At 41.9% G+C, this 15,528-nt stretch overlaps 1 protein-coding gene across 5 annotated transcripts in view; it reads left to right on the top strand.

Moving 5' to 3' along the window:
• DOCK2 (dedicator of cytokinesis 2) overlaps nucleotides 1-15,528 on the top strand; it is an 850,676-nt gene that overhangs the window by 810,001 nt on the left and 25,147 nt on the right. For all 5 annotated transcript variants that reach the window (XM_056516504.1, XM_056516506.1, XM_056516505.1 and 2 more), the window contains 2 exons: nucleotides 5,125-5,252; nucleotides 12,589-12,772. In XM_056516504.1, the coding sequence (XP_056372479.1) occupies nucleotides 5,125-5,252; nucleotides 12,589-12,772 (312 nt within the window). The remainder of the gene's footprint in view (nucleotides 1-5,124; nucleotides 5,253-12,588; nucleotides 12,773-15,528) is intronic.

Below are 15,528 nucleotides of genomic sequence, written 5' to 3' on the forward strand. Positions count from 1 at the left end.
GGGGGTCTTCTGCAACCCGTGAATGCTATCTGCAAAAGCCACTAACATGCTTGTGCAACAAAAGGCAACAAACCTGCACTCAAAGCTTACATCGGAATTCTTTATAGCCAAATCCATATTTACCAAATCTTTAACCACTGTTAACGGCCAAACACAGTTCTACATTCCTTACTGCATGCAGGACTACTCTAATCTCAGATGTATTGTTTTCTGTAATGCACAGGCTTTTTTCTTTATTTGATCCTTTTAAATAATTTATCACATTTCTAACTTAGTACTAAAATTGTACATCTAAACCTAAGTTCACATCAGCATTGTGGAGCTCCAATGGGGAACTCCATTACAACAGCTGATAACCGGTGTCACAGCGTGTGCTCCGGTCATCACCTCCGGACCGGAGCGCCCGCTGCCTCAGCCCTCAGTCTGGGGTCCCGGCGTCTCTCGGTCAGTTGCACTGACCGGGAGCGCGGGTTTCACAGCTTCAGAGACGCGGCTGGCGTGGCGGCTGGTTCCCGCTCACACGCCGCGTCCCTGCCCGGCTCACCTGATCCTCGGCGCACGGCTCCCTGCACTCCTGCATCCCGGCGCGCATGGCCCCGCTCTCTAGGGCACGCAGTTCAGTAAATTTCAGTAAATTTTAAGGGCCAGCGAACCGGTAATTGGTGCGCTGGTTCCTCGCCTCCTACTGTGTCCTTCCTATATAAGCTGCCTCCCCCTTCCTGCCTTTCCGGATCTTTGTGCCTTGTGCCTCTGAGAAAGCGTTCCCTACTGTGTTACTTTGCCTTGCCAGTTGCCGAACCGTCTACCGTCTACTTGCCTGTGAACCTTTGCCGCCTGCCCTGACCTCTGCTACGTCCGACTACGCTCTTGCCTACTCCCTGTGTACCACGCTATATCAGCTGCCAGAGAGGTCGAGTTGTTACTGGGGGACACGACCTGGTAGTTACCGCCGCAGCAAATCCATCTCGCTTTGCGGCGGGCTCTGGTGAAGACCAGTAACTGCTTAGAACCGGTCCTCCAGTACAGCCGCGTCATCGCCTCTCTGGTCCAGAGGATCCACTACCAGTCCTGCTGGTTCGTGACAACGGGGCTGGAACGGAGGTTGTGACAGCGGGCATAAACGGAACACAACAGGTTCCATTCACTTTGAAGGGGCTTCTTCAAGATTCCGTTAGATGCCCATTATTTTACACAATTTTAGCAAGGAAAAAAACTGACATGCAGGTTTTTTTCTCTACTAAAGACCTGTCAAAATAACATAATCAGTGAATAGAGTTCCATAACGGAGCTCCAAATGCTGATATGAACCCAGTCATAAGTGACTTCCTTTTTCAGATACAGTTACACGGCATTGTAAATGTCTTTTTTACCCTAAAACAAAATTTAAAAAGTTTGCATGACCATAAATATTTAGACCCTTTGCTCTGACACTTGAAATTTAGCTCTGGCTCCTCCCATTTCTCTTGATCATCTTTGAGATTTTTTTACACCTTGATTGGAGTCACCAGTCAGGTGACTAAACAGGATGAAAGACACAATCCTGTCTATAAAAGGTCTCACAGCTGACACTTTATATCAAAGGAAAAACCAAGGTGGAAAGAACTGTCTGTAGACCTTAGAGACACGATTGTGTGGAGGCACAGGTTCTGGAGAAGTATGAAAAACATTCTGCACTAAGAGTTCCGAAGAGCAGAGTGGCCTCCATAATTCTTAAATGGAAGAAGTCTGGGACAACCAGGACTCTTCCTAGTGCTGGCTGCCTAAACAAAGTAATTGGGGGAGAAGGTCCTTGGTAAGAGAGGTGACCTAGAATTCAATGGCCACTTTGGCTAATCCTACGTACAGATGGAAACTTTTAGAAGGCCAACCATCACTGCAGCACTTCACTCAAATTTAATAGTTCTTACCCCTTCACCACACCACTACCTGCTTCTTAGTAAACAACAACACCTAAGCTCATAATAATGAGCAGCTCCTTGTTTCCGTGGCTACCTGCAAATCAAACAGCTGATCCCTATTAGGCCCTGGCTATTTAACTGCAAGCTATTTAGACTGCCTATGCCCTTGCATGGTCTCTGATTTCTAAGAATGTTCCTGTTTTTCCTAACTGCGATTCCATGTATGACCCTGGCTTGGCTGACATTCACTCTGGTTTCTGATCCAGATTTGTCTCCATTTAGTTTTTTGGTTCCTGACAGTTGCATGTCTGGAGGAAACCAGGCACTGCTCATCACCTGCCCAATACCATCCTTACAGTAAAGTGTGGTGGTGAAAGCATCATACTGTGGGGGGAGTTTTTCAGTAACTGGGACTAGAGATGAGTGATTTGCCGAATTTTCCGAAGAAATTTGGTTCAGTCCGAATTTATTTGCAGCAAATCGCTATTAAAAATGGCTATTTCTGGGCTACAGAGAGCCTCAATAGTGGCGTAGAACACTTTGCCTTGCCGTAACACGCATAGGGAGTGTGCTGTGTTAGTAAAATAATACTGTTATTCAGTATGACATGCAGATTAGAGGCGTCACTATTAGAATCACTGTCGCAGAGCAGCACAATGACAGAGCCTGGAGGTGGCATCAGTATGAGGAGACCATATGGCGGCAGAATGACACAGCATGGAGGTGGAGGTGGCAGCAGCATGAGGAGACCATATAGTGGCTGAATCACCCAGACTGGAGGTGGCAACAGCCTGACGAGACCATAGGGCCTCACAATTGAAAAGATTAAATATATTTTTAACATTTAAATTGAAGATTTCAAATAGATGAGCCTAAAAAGTTTTATTTAATGTGCCAGCAGCATGAGGAGACAACATGGCGGCACAGTGACACAGCCTGGAGGTGACAGCAGCATGAGGAGACCACATGGCAGCACAGTGACAGCCTGCAGGTGGCAGCAGCATAAGGAGACCATAATCTGGCAGAATGACACAGCCTGGAGTTGGCGGAAGCATGAGGAAACCATATAGTGACTGAATGACACAGCCTGGAGTTGGCGGCAGCAGGAGAACATATGGTAGCAGAATGAGACAGTATGGAGCAGGCATCAGCATGTGGAGAACATATGGTGGCAGAATTAGACAGCCTGGAGGTGGCATCAGCATGAGGAGAACTTATGGTGGCAGAATTAGACAGCCTGGAGGTGGCATCAGCATGAGGAGAACATGTGGTGGCAGTATGAAACAGCCTGAGAGCTGGACAATACGCTCAGCTTTAAACTGTATAAGGCTACAGAAACAAGGGTGTAGCTTTGTCTGGCCTTTCACAGTAACTAGGCCCAAATTAGTTTTTCAGGAAAAAAAACGTACACCACGTAGGTGTACCTACAGTTTAAAATTATTAGAGGAGGACTATGCACTCCACTACAAACTGTATAAGGCTACAGAAACAAGGGTGTAGCTTTGGCTGGCCTTTTAAAGTAACTAGGCCAAAATTAGTTTTTCAGGAAAAAGAAAAAAAAGCTTATACCACGTAGGTGTACGTACTGTTTACACTTATGAGAGCTGGACAATATGCTCTACTTAAAACTGTATAAGGCTACAGAAACAAGGGTGTAGCTTTGGCTGGCCTTTCACAGTAACTAGGCCAAAAAAAAAGTACACCATCTATGTATGCACAGATTACACTTATGAGAGGACAATAATCTCCGCTATGCAACCTGTATTAGGCAATGTAATCAGGTGACTATGGCTTTTCTTGCTCACCCTAACTGGTCCTTGTTAGCTTTACAGTTGTTGTACAACCAACTGCAGCAGTACAGAATCGCGGTGTAGTAGAGCCCAGTACAGTACTAATAGCAGGTGACAATGGCTTTTACTGCTCTGCCTATCTGGACCCTTTAAGCTTTAGAGTTGCTGTACACCATTGCAGCAGTAGAGTCGCTGTGTATTATAGCCTAAAGTGTACTCTCTCTCTCTCTCTCTCTCTCTCTCTCTCTCTCTCTCTGTGAGTGCTTTTATGCAGTGATTTGGGCTTGTGGTGAATCGCTGCTGTGAAGCTGTTTTCTGTGCAATGCACACTCTGCTCTACCTCTCCCTGAAATGAAATTCTCTCTCTGAAATAAAACACTGAAGTGACTGGCCGCAAGATGGCTGCCGATTATATAGGGCTGTGACATCACAGGGGTGGCCGGCTGCTGATAGGCTGCATCCTGCATGTGATTCTGGGTAATCCCGCCTACCCACCTTCCCAGAGTTCCTCACATGTGGATCCGCCATTTTAGATGCCCTGGAGCCTGGACCGCACTAAATGGAGTTTAATTAAGCGATATTCAGATTTGTTGCAAAGCTAATTTTTCCTGAAATATGTAACGAATTCGGATTCATCAGATTCGATTCACTCATCCCTAGCTGGGACATCAAATTAAGCTGTTCATGCATGCAAAGCAGGAAAACAACTTTACGGAACTTCTTCACAATTCCAGAGAAATACAGTTACTTGAATACTGCTTTCTTGAAATGTGCATTTATATGAGTTAAACTGAATTTTAGAAATCTTAAAGTGCTCTTGGCACATGTATGTGAAATCGTCTACTGCAGATGTATGTGCATGGAGTAAAGTACTCTACCTGTCAAATTAAAATTACTGAAAAAGGATCTTTACAGGTTGGCCAACCATGGTGCAAGGTGCAATATATAGGATGGCACTCCCCTACTAATTTTTTTTTCTTTCTGGTAATCTGTGACACGGCACCCAGAAAAGTCCACCCAACTTGGCAGACAGGCAGGCTTTGATCTGACCAAAGGCCAAAAATAGATCAATGAAAGACAGAATGTCCTTGAGTCCTGACTTGAACCCAATCGAACATCATATTCTGCAACAGAGCTGCACAGAGCTTGTCATCAAGCACCACATTGATCAGAAGGATAATTGAAAATTGTAACAATGGTGGACCGTAATGTAACATTTGAGTTATGTCCTGTATCCTTCATATGATTTGAGATATGTCCTGTATCATATTTTACCCATTTCTACTTTGTAAAAAAAAAAAAAAAAATCAATATTGGCAGCATAGTTATTCTTCTTAAATTATTTTGTTTGATCTATTTGGTAAAATTGACAATGCACTTGAGAATATGTAGCAATATGTACACAGTAAAATCCTTATAATGTACATCTTTTGCAGCCTGACTTTGATGATGGAAGAGTGGGAAGGCCAAGATCCATGTTACGATCCTATCGACAGATGTCTATCATATCTATGACTTCAATGACATCTGACTGCAGCACTCCCAACAAGCCTGCAGCAGAAAGGTTAGATATAAAGTTTATCTCTCTAGGTTGATATCCTGACATTTTTTTATGTCTGTGCATGGGATTGAAGCTTTGTTTCAGAAAACCAGAGCTCTAGATCTCTTTATAGATATGTTAAGAAATGAACTGCAAGGAATTTCTGACCTACTGTATGTAGATTGTATCCAGTGGTGGATATTGACTTTAAGGCTAGTTTCACACAGTGTAAAACGAAAACAAAAGTACTGTAGTAAAATAGGTATAAAAAGCAGGAGTATTTGTTATCTAATAATATGTTCCTTTAAAAGAAAGTGACAGCTGGGTCACCTGCACTTACCTGAATATACAGGTAGATAGTGCGGGTGTCTCTGTTTCTAATGCCTGTTACGGGGTGAAAATTGATGCAGCCATTCTGGAAATGTTCAGTTTGTTGCTAATAAGGTATTTTCTCTTGTTGAACAGTGGCAGCTGCTGCTGTATGTTTATTGCTTTCTCCTGCCCACTCAGGTGCCAGCCCCATCCCCTGCACAGCCATGCTAATGTAGAGGGGATGAATATTTATAAGGGGGCAAAGTTATTGACAGAAGGGGGTGGGGTTGTCACTGGAGCGTGCAGGAGAAAGAATTGCACACACAGCAGCAGCCACTTCATTTGCACATATGAAGAAATTACCATATTAGGAACCAAATCAATATCCCCTGAACGACTGCATTGATTTTCACCTGGTAACAAGCGTTAGAAACATGGGCACCCACATTATCTATCTGTTTATTCATGTTAGTGCCAGTGACCCTGCTGTCAGTTTCTAGGAAAAAGTGGTTGTCAGTGCACACTGTAGCCCAAAAAAATGTCAATAATTCCAACATTAGAATTACTGCCGTACACTGTTCACTGACGACCGATTTTACCGATGTTCACATACCACACGAAAAGTCTGCTTGGAAATTCAGCAACATTTACTACACATTGGGGGGTATTTATCATTGTTGTCTTTGTAAAGTGTGTTTTAATGTCATTTATTTTTTGTTTTGGTTTTGCTTATGTGCGACAAATTTATCATACACATTTCCTCTTCCCTCTCCTCTGTGACTTTTGGACTTTTTGTGAGACTTTTTAAAGGTGTACTCCAAAGGCAGTTTTGTAAGCCAGGCTGACCTGGCTTTGACTATTTGGGGAGGTTCACGACTTTTTTAATACCTATGTGCGACATAAATTTGAAACCACTGTAAAGTGAAAACTGAAAGTTTCTTAGGTAAGGCTGTTTGCTACTTTATGCATACCCACAAAAGTCGCAAAAAAAAGTGCAACATTTTATGCTCCCCGGAGTAAGCAAAAAAAAAAAAAAGGGTTGAAATGCAATGATAAATCTCCCCATTGTGTTAAATTGCGATTCCGCTGTTTCATTCACACAGCAGAATTTCCGCTGTGGAAATACTGCTTTTTGAATTCTGCAAAAACATTAAACATGTCTTTAAATGTAGCAAAATTCTGCAACAAAATCCCTTTAACCTGTTAAGGTGCAGGGCGTACAGGTACGTTCTGAATCCCAAGTCCTTAAGGAAGCAGGCCGTACCTGTACGCTTTGGTCCCGTTCTCACCAGTGGAGAACGGGTTAAACCTCATTGGTCCCGGTTGCTACCGGCAGCCAGGGCCCACGGCTAATCCTGGGCATCGCCAATCGGGCCGATGCCTTAATCCCTAAAATGCTGCGATCAAAGTTGATTGTGGCATCTAAAACGAAACTAAAACTGTCCCGGCAGCTCAGCAGTCTTGAACAGCTTACTGGACGACAAAAGGGTCCTCACATGCCTCTCCATTGTCCAATCGGCGATCTACTGCTCCATGCCTGCTCAGCAGGCTAGGACAGCAGAGTGCCGATAACACTGATCAATGCTATGCCCTGGCATAGCATTGATTAGTGTATGCAATCAGAAGATTGCATGTTTTAGCCCCCTATGGGCTAAAAAAAAAAAAAAGTTAATAAAAGTTCATTAACCCCTTCCCTATTAAAAGTTAAAATCGCCCCCCTTTTCCCATTTTTTTTAAATAAAATAATGTAATAAAGAATAAAAATAATCATATGTGGTATCACCACATGTGTAATTGTCCGAACTATTAAAATATAAGGTTAGCTAAACCGCTCGGTCGATGGCGTACACATAAAAAATACCAAAGTCCAAAACTGTGCTTTTTTGGTTACATTATATACTATAAAAATATTGATAAGTACTTAAGGGGCCTATGAATTTTGGCAGAAATCTGTATATTAAGCACACAGAAATGTGAGCTCACATGAAAATCTGTCATCTCATACCTATGATACAAGCTGCAGACATGGCCAGTAGGGTGACAAGTCAACAACCTCCAACATACCTTTGTTATTGGTTATGGATTTGCCACAAGTGATGATTTTCCCCAGCTCTGGTGCCCAGGGGGCCAAGCTGTGAAGTGCCAAATATCACTCCCTTCCTTGACTCCGTTTCCCTGCTACCTATATGACTGTTGGGTTAGGGTGATGTGAATCATGACATCCTCAATCCTCCATCTATTGACAAATCTTATATGATGTAAATGATGTATCTGAGGAAGAGAAATATTTTGAAGAGCAGGCAGACATCATTTTTACTTGCGAGTCATTTGTATCACTTAGGGAAATAATTTTCTGTTCCACAATCCTCTTCATTGTGAATGTCAGCGTCTTCCCTCAGATCTGAGCTCGCATGGTTAATTATACGTTGTTCCTAGCAGCTTCATTTTTGTTCATTTAAAGAATGGCTGGTAGGGGAGTTCTTCCACACAAGAGTGTAAAATGCCATAATTTATGTTTGCCTTAGCATTCCCCGCTAATATCTTATTTTTCCAAAGTGCATTCATTATGTCTTTCAGCACAAATAATGCTGTGAGAATTGCAGTGTTTAGGAATTTTAGTGCAAAATAGCAACAAAGAATGCTCATCAGGAGCGAGCTAGCTGCCGGTGGGGGAAGAATGACTTCTGAAGAACACAGCCAGGAATAATTAGAGTTTACCAATGAAATGTTACATTAACATTAATTGAGCCAAGTATGTGTTAAAAGAACAACCTCAACCATCTATTATCGATAAATAATTCAGCATTCAGTATTTCTTGTGTTATATGTCAATACAATTGATGACTTTTAACTAGTACAGTTAGGTGTTCTAGGCGAAGGGCACAGCCATACAGGACAGACCCCAGCATTTTGGCCAAATATGTTTGCTGTGGTGTGACCAAGAAACAAAAAAGGGTTGTATGAAGTGTAATGCTTGATGGATCAGGAAAACAGAACTAGCAAGTGACTGTCATTTATCAAGCTGAGAAATCTTTGTGTCCAACTAAGAAAATAATGGTGTGGTTGTTGCACGCCTTTTTCTTTTACATTTTTTTGTTCAAAAATGCAGCCCACAGATGTTGGCTGTGAGCAGGGCCGCCCTTAGGGGGTACAGCCAGTACCCCAGTAAGGGTCCCGAGCTCCTGCTGTACCCCCTGCAGCAGCCTCAGCAAAGAATTAGGAGACCGCTGTTATAACAGCAGTCCATGCTTCCGGGGGCAGACTGACTATGCCTGAGGAAGGGCCTGCCACTGCCAGCATTGTTTTTATTAACATAGCAGGCACTTTAAATTCAGCGCAGGGGCTGCAGCCGCATCGGGAAAAGCGCAGAGAGGGATGCTCAGGGCCCTCCCCCCACATGCTCACCTGCCGTGCAGTCCTATTGGTGCAGCAGGCGTTTGCTTTACATAACCTGACACCCGCCCGCGCAGCTGGGAAGCTGAAGACTTTCTGGGGTGGGGTCGGGGCAGGTTAGAGGTTGGGGGTCAGTGAGAGGTTAATGGCCAATTTCAGTGTTTTCCTAGCAGGGTGTCCCTTGCTGTTGCAAAACTACAACTCCTACCTATTGCTATCTTTGGCTGTGTGGGCTGCTGTTGTAGTTTTGCAACAGCTGTTGTTACCCTGCTTGGGAAACACTGATCTATCTATCTATCTTATATCTATCTGTCTACCTATCTATCTATCTATCTCATATCTATCTATCTATCTCATATCTCTCTATCTCATATCTATCTATCTCATATCTCTCTATCTCATATCTATCTATCTATCTCATATCTATCTATCTATCTAATATCTCTCTATCTCATATCTATCATTCTATCTATCTATCTCATATCTATATCATATCTATCTCATATCTATCTATCTGTCTCATATCTTCTCTATCTCATATCTATCTATATCATATCTATCTATCTGTCTCATATCTTCTCTATCTCATATCTATCTCATATCTATCTCATATCTATCTATCTCATATCTATCTATCCATCTCATATCTATCCATCTCATATCTATCTATCTCATATCTATCTATCTGATATATCTCTCTCTCTCATATCTATCTCATATCTATCTCATATCTATCTACGGTATCTATCTTATATCTATCTCTCTCTCATATCTATATATCTCATATCTATCTTTCTAACCATCTATCTATCTCATATCTATCTTTCTAACTATCTCATATCTATCTATCTCATATCTATCTATCTAATATCTCTCTATCTCATATCTATCTATGTCATATCTATCTATCTATGTCATATCTATCTATCTATCTAATATCTCTCTATCTCATATCGATCTATCTCATATCTATCTATCTCATATTTATTTATCTCATATCTATCTAGCTATCTATCTCATATCCATCTATCCATCTCATATCTATCCATCTCATATCTATCTATCTCATATCTATCTATCTATCTATCTATCTATCTTATATCTATCTCTCTCTCATATCTATCTATTTCATATCTATCTATCTCATATCTATCTATCTATCTATCTATCTCATATCCATCTATGCATCTCATATCTATCTCATATCTATCTATCTATCTTATATCTATCTCTCTCTCTCATATCTATCTATTTCATATCTATCTATCTATCTCATATCTATTTATCTATCTATCTATCTATCTATCTTATATATAATGTATGTTATATCCAGGGGCAGACTGACAAATCAGGCACCTGTGCACTACCCAAGGGCCTAAGCCTGAGGGTGAGCATGCCGCTGCCAGCCTATTAAGATGCCAGCCCCTAACTCCAAGTTTACCCCCCTTTCCCCTGGTGCCCCATCTTATTTAAATGACAGGACGGGCTGCAGGCCCTATAAACTTAGCACAGCAGATGCCAGGTGTAGCCACTACCTACTGGGGCATTACCCACCTGGAGGAACAATCTACTTGAGGCACTATCTACTGGGGGCATTACTTACCTGGGGGCACTACCTATTGGGACATCGCCTACAACCCACCTACATGAGCATTACCTACTACTTATCTACTGGGGGCATTACCTACCTGGGAGCTTTTTGTAGAATTATTTACTATGTACCTACTGAGGGCATTACCAACCTACTGTGCGACCCCTCAGATGTCTAGGGGACTCCTGCGATCTGCGGCACCCCAGACATCCAGTGCACAGAGTGAACTTCGCTCCTTGCCGGATGACTAGCAACGCGGGGCAGAGGCTTGTGACGTCACAGCCACGCCCTGCCCGTGACATCATGACCACACCCCCTGAATGCAAATCTAATGGAGGGGGCGTGATATCCAAAAATGTAGCCCCAACACAGTTTCATGGACAGAAAATTAAATAAGTTACAGGGGTCTAAAAATGGCAATAAAGCCACCACACTATACAGTGAACGGGGCCAGAAGAAGTTAGTTCCATTCATTGTGTAGTGGTTGTACCGCATTACAGCAGCTCATCTCTCATTAAAAGGGTACTCTGGTGGAAAACTTTTTTTAAATTATTTTTTTTAAATCAACTGATGCCAGAAAGTTTACTTCTATTAAAAATTCTTAATCCTTCCAGTACTTATTAGCAGCTGTATACTACAGAGGAACATTTTTCTTTTTGGATTTCTTTTCACGACCACAGTACTCTCTGCTGACACCTCTGTCCATGTCAGGAACTGTCCAGAGCAGCAGAAAATCCCCATAGCAAACCTCTCCTGCTCTGGACAGTTCCCAAAATGGACATCAGAGGCGTCAGCAGAGAGCACTGGGGTCGTGACAGAAAAGAAATCCCAAAGGAAAAGAATTTCCTCTGTAGTATACAGCCGCTAATAAATACTGGAAGGATTAAGAATTTTTTAATAGAAGTAACAAATCTGTTTAACTTTCTGCAACCAGTTGAGATATATAAAGTTTTCCACCGGAGTACCCAGGAGCTGAACTGCAGTAACCAGGCCCAACCACTATGTAGTTAACAGGGCTAAATGCTTCCAGCCACATTCAATGTGTAGTGCAGGTACTGAACAGCTGATCAGCAGGGTGTGTTAAAGGGGCACTCCGCTGCCCTGCTTCAGAAGCTCCGCTCCCCAGCGTACGGAAGTTTATTATTCAGAACGCTGCGTGCGAGCTTCCGTGTTCAGGGACGCCCCACGTGACGTCACGCCCGCCCCCTCGTGACGTCACGCCCGCCCTCTCAACGAAAGTCTATGGGAAGGGGGCGCGACGGCCGTCGCGCCCCCTTCCCATAGACTTTCGTTGAGGGGGCGGGTGTGACATCACGAGGGGGCGGTGTAACGTCCCGAGGGGCGTCCCTGAACACGGAAGCCCGCACGCAGCGTTCTGAACAATAAACTTCCGTACGCTGGGGAGCGGAGCTTCCGAAGCAGGGCAGCGGAGTGCCCCTTTAAGCTAGTGTATTGGGTCAGATGTGTCTTTATGGATATTCTAAAAAGCTCTTCATAAAAAAAAGTGTAAAACCATGGCCCGTCTTCAGCTGCATAAAAGGTCCTGCAAAACGTTACTCTTTTCTGTGCTAATAAAATAGCCTCTTTTACTTTAGATTTCTGCCAAAATGGTGCACATTTGTTGATACACTTGGGCCATTGTGTATTTATTGTTAATATTTTTCATGTTGCTGTTGTTTTTTGTTCCAGATGTGGTGTTTTTTTTTTTTCTGGTATTTTTCTCCCGTACACCACCATTTTTCTGATATTATCGAAGGAAAACTATGTCTACCATGTCCATTGCCAAGCAGTTTTTGTATGGTCTAGTTTTTCCAAGTCTCAATTGGGATCACATAAATGTTGGTGCAGTTTTTAATGCAGTTTTTTTTTGTAGTCATGAAAAACATTAAAACAAATGGAACACTTATAATGCGAAGCATGACTACAGGTAACACAGAATACTTTTTTTTTATTGGGGGAAATCCACATTATTCTAAAATGAATACAACAGCATTTGACACAATAATAATAACTGACAGTAAGTTATTGTACTGTAATGTTTATTGAAATTTTTTGCCTTTTCAGTAAATTTGATCTTGAAACCTCTATGTCCAAATCAAAACCTCCTGAAAATGAAGGAGAGCCTTCTCCAGTGTCCAGTGAACCTGATGTAAAACTGCGGAGATCTCGCAAGAAAAATAAAAGGAGCAGTGTGGTATTTGCTGATGAAAAAACATCTTCTGAAGCATCTCTGTCAGAGTCAAAGAGAGTGAGTTACTGAACATCTATCTTGTAAAACCTTAAAATCTTTTTTAAAGGGGTACTCCGGTGAAAACCTTTTTTCTTTTAAATCAACTGGTGGCAGAAAGTTAAACATATTTGTAAATTACTTCTATTAAAAAATCTTAATCCTTCCAGTACTTATTAGCTGCTGAATGCTACAGAGGAAATTCCTTTCTTTTTGGAACACTGATGACATTACAAGCACAGTGCTCTCTGCTGACATCTCTGTCCATTTTAGCAACCATGCATAGCAGATGTATGCTAAGGGCAGCATGGTGGCTCAGTGGTTAGCACTGCTGTCTTGCAGTGCTGGGGACTTGAGTTCAAATCCCACTAAGGACAACAATAAATAAAGCGTTATTATTATTATAATAACGTCAGCAGAGAGAACTGTGCTCGTGATGTCATCAGAGAGCATTCCAAAAAGAAAAGAATTTCCTCTGTAGTATTCAGAAGCTAATAAGTACAGGAAGGATTAAGATTTTTTAATAGAAGTAATTTACAAATATGTTTAACTTTCTGCCACCAGTTGATTTAAAAGAAAAAAGGTTTTCACCGGAGTACCCCTTTAAATGCACATACTACAGTATGTTTAAACATGTTTGTGAATGTATCAATGGATTTATGTTATCAAGAAATATGAAAAAAAAGAGGGGAGTATGACTGCAGGATTTGACTTCTGAGGGTTTGTTGTGTGTAAATATGGAGGCACACAGGTCTGCAAAGGAACTGTAGTTACCAACAGAATGAATATTTACAACGTTTCTTTTTTTCTTTTAGATGCATTGGAACAAAAATTTTCTTACCTATAGTTTGTATGGTTCAAAAGACAAGAGTCCATTAAAGGGGTATTCCAGTCAAAAACTATTTTTTTTTTCATATCAACTGGCTCCAGAAAGTTAAACAGATTTGTAAATTACTTCTATTAAAAAATAGTAATCCTTCCAGTACTTATGAGCTGCTGAAGTTGAGTTTTTATTTTCTGTCTGACAACAGTCCTCTCTGCCGAAACCTCTGTCTGTCTCAGGAACTGTCTAGAGTAGGAGCAAATCCTCATAGCATACCTCTCATGCTCTGGACAATTTCTGAGACAGAGGTGTCAGGAGATAGAAAAGAGCAACTTAACTTCAGCAGCTGATAAGTACTGGAGGGATTAAGATTTTTTTTTATAGAAGTAATTTACACATCTGTTTAACTTTCTGGAGCCAATTGATATGAAAAAAATGTTTATTTTTTACTGGAATACCCCTTTAAATTCAACCAATAACTCAACTGTGTTGATCCAGAAGAAGAGAAAATCCCATGAGGCTGATGCTAATTGCCCCATAACAGAATACAAATTCCTTTCTCACTCCAATACGGCAATCAGAATAAATCCCTGAATCAATGTTCTATCCCCATAAATCTAGTATCCATAACCTGTAATAGTATATTTTTCCAGAAAAACATCCAGGCCCCCTTGAGCTTGTTTATTGAGTCAGAGCATTGGCAAACTTTATACAGGCCTGTACACCGCTTTCTTGAGCAGGGGGACTATGCAGGTGCCTCAGGATTTCAGTCTTTCATGGCATAGTGTTACCCATTCTCATTATCATTGACGCTCCATTGAGGCCCTGACCAAAGGCTGTCTGAGCATGCTGGGAGTTGTAGTTTTGCAACATCTGGAGGGTCACAGTTTGGAGACCACTATTTACAGTGGTGCCCAAATGGTAGCCCCCCAGATGTTGCAAAACTACAACTCTCAGCATGCCTAGACTGCCCAGGCATGCTGGGAGTTGTAGTTCTGTAACATCTGTCCCTTCAGATTTTGAAATGTTCATGAAAATTTAGAAAATTGCTGCTATACGTTGAAGCCCTCTAATGTCTTCAAAAAGTAAAAATAGGTCAATTTTATGATGCCAACATAAAGTAGACATATTGTATTTGTGAATCAATATAAAAAGCATTTGGAATATCCATTTTCCTTACAAGCAGAGAGCTTCAAAGTAAGAAAAATGCTAATTTTTCAAAATTTTCATGACATTTTGGGATTTTTCTCCAAGAAAGGATGCAAGTAACGACAAAAATTTACCACTAAAATAAAGTAGAATATGTCACGAAAAAACTATCTCTGAATCAGAATAATCAGTGAAAGCTTCTTAGAGTTATTAATGCTTAACCCCTTAAGGACCAAGGACGTACGTCCTTGGTCCTGCTCTCCTGATATAACGCGGGGTTACACAGTAACCCTGCATCATATCACGGCGGGCCCGGCGTCATAGTGAAGCCGGGACCCGCCTCTAATAGCGCGCAGCGCCGGTCCTGGCGGCTAAAAGCGAAAGCGAAAGTTGCCGGCTAGCTCAGTGGACTGTTCGGGATAGCCGCGGCTAATCGCGGCATCCCGAACAGCTGACAGGACAGCGGGAGGGCCCCTACCTGCCTCCTCGCTGTCCGATCGCCGAATGACTGCTCAGTGCCTGAGATCCAGGCATGAGCAGTCATGCGGCAGAATCATTGATCACTGGTTTCTTATGAGAAACCAGTGATCAATGATGAAGATCAGTGTGTGCAGTGTTATAGGTCCCTATGGGAGCTATAACACTGCAAAAAAAAAAAGTGGAAAAAAAAGTGAATAAAGATCATTTTACCCCTCCCCTATTAAAAGTTTGAATCACCCCCCTTTTCCAATAAAAAAAAACACAGTGTAAATAAAAATAAAAATAAACATATATGGTATCACCGCGTGCGGAAATGTCCGAATTA

The sequence above is a fragment of the Hyla sarda genome, chromosome 4, assembly GCF_029499605.1.
Source record: "Hyla sarda isolate aHylSar1 chromosome 4, aHylSar1.hap1, whole genome shotgun sequence".
Lineage (NCBI taxonomy): Eukaryota > Metazoa > Chordata > Amphibia > Anura > Hylidae > Hyla > Hyla sarda.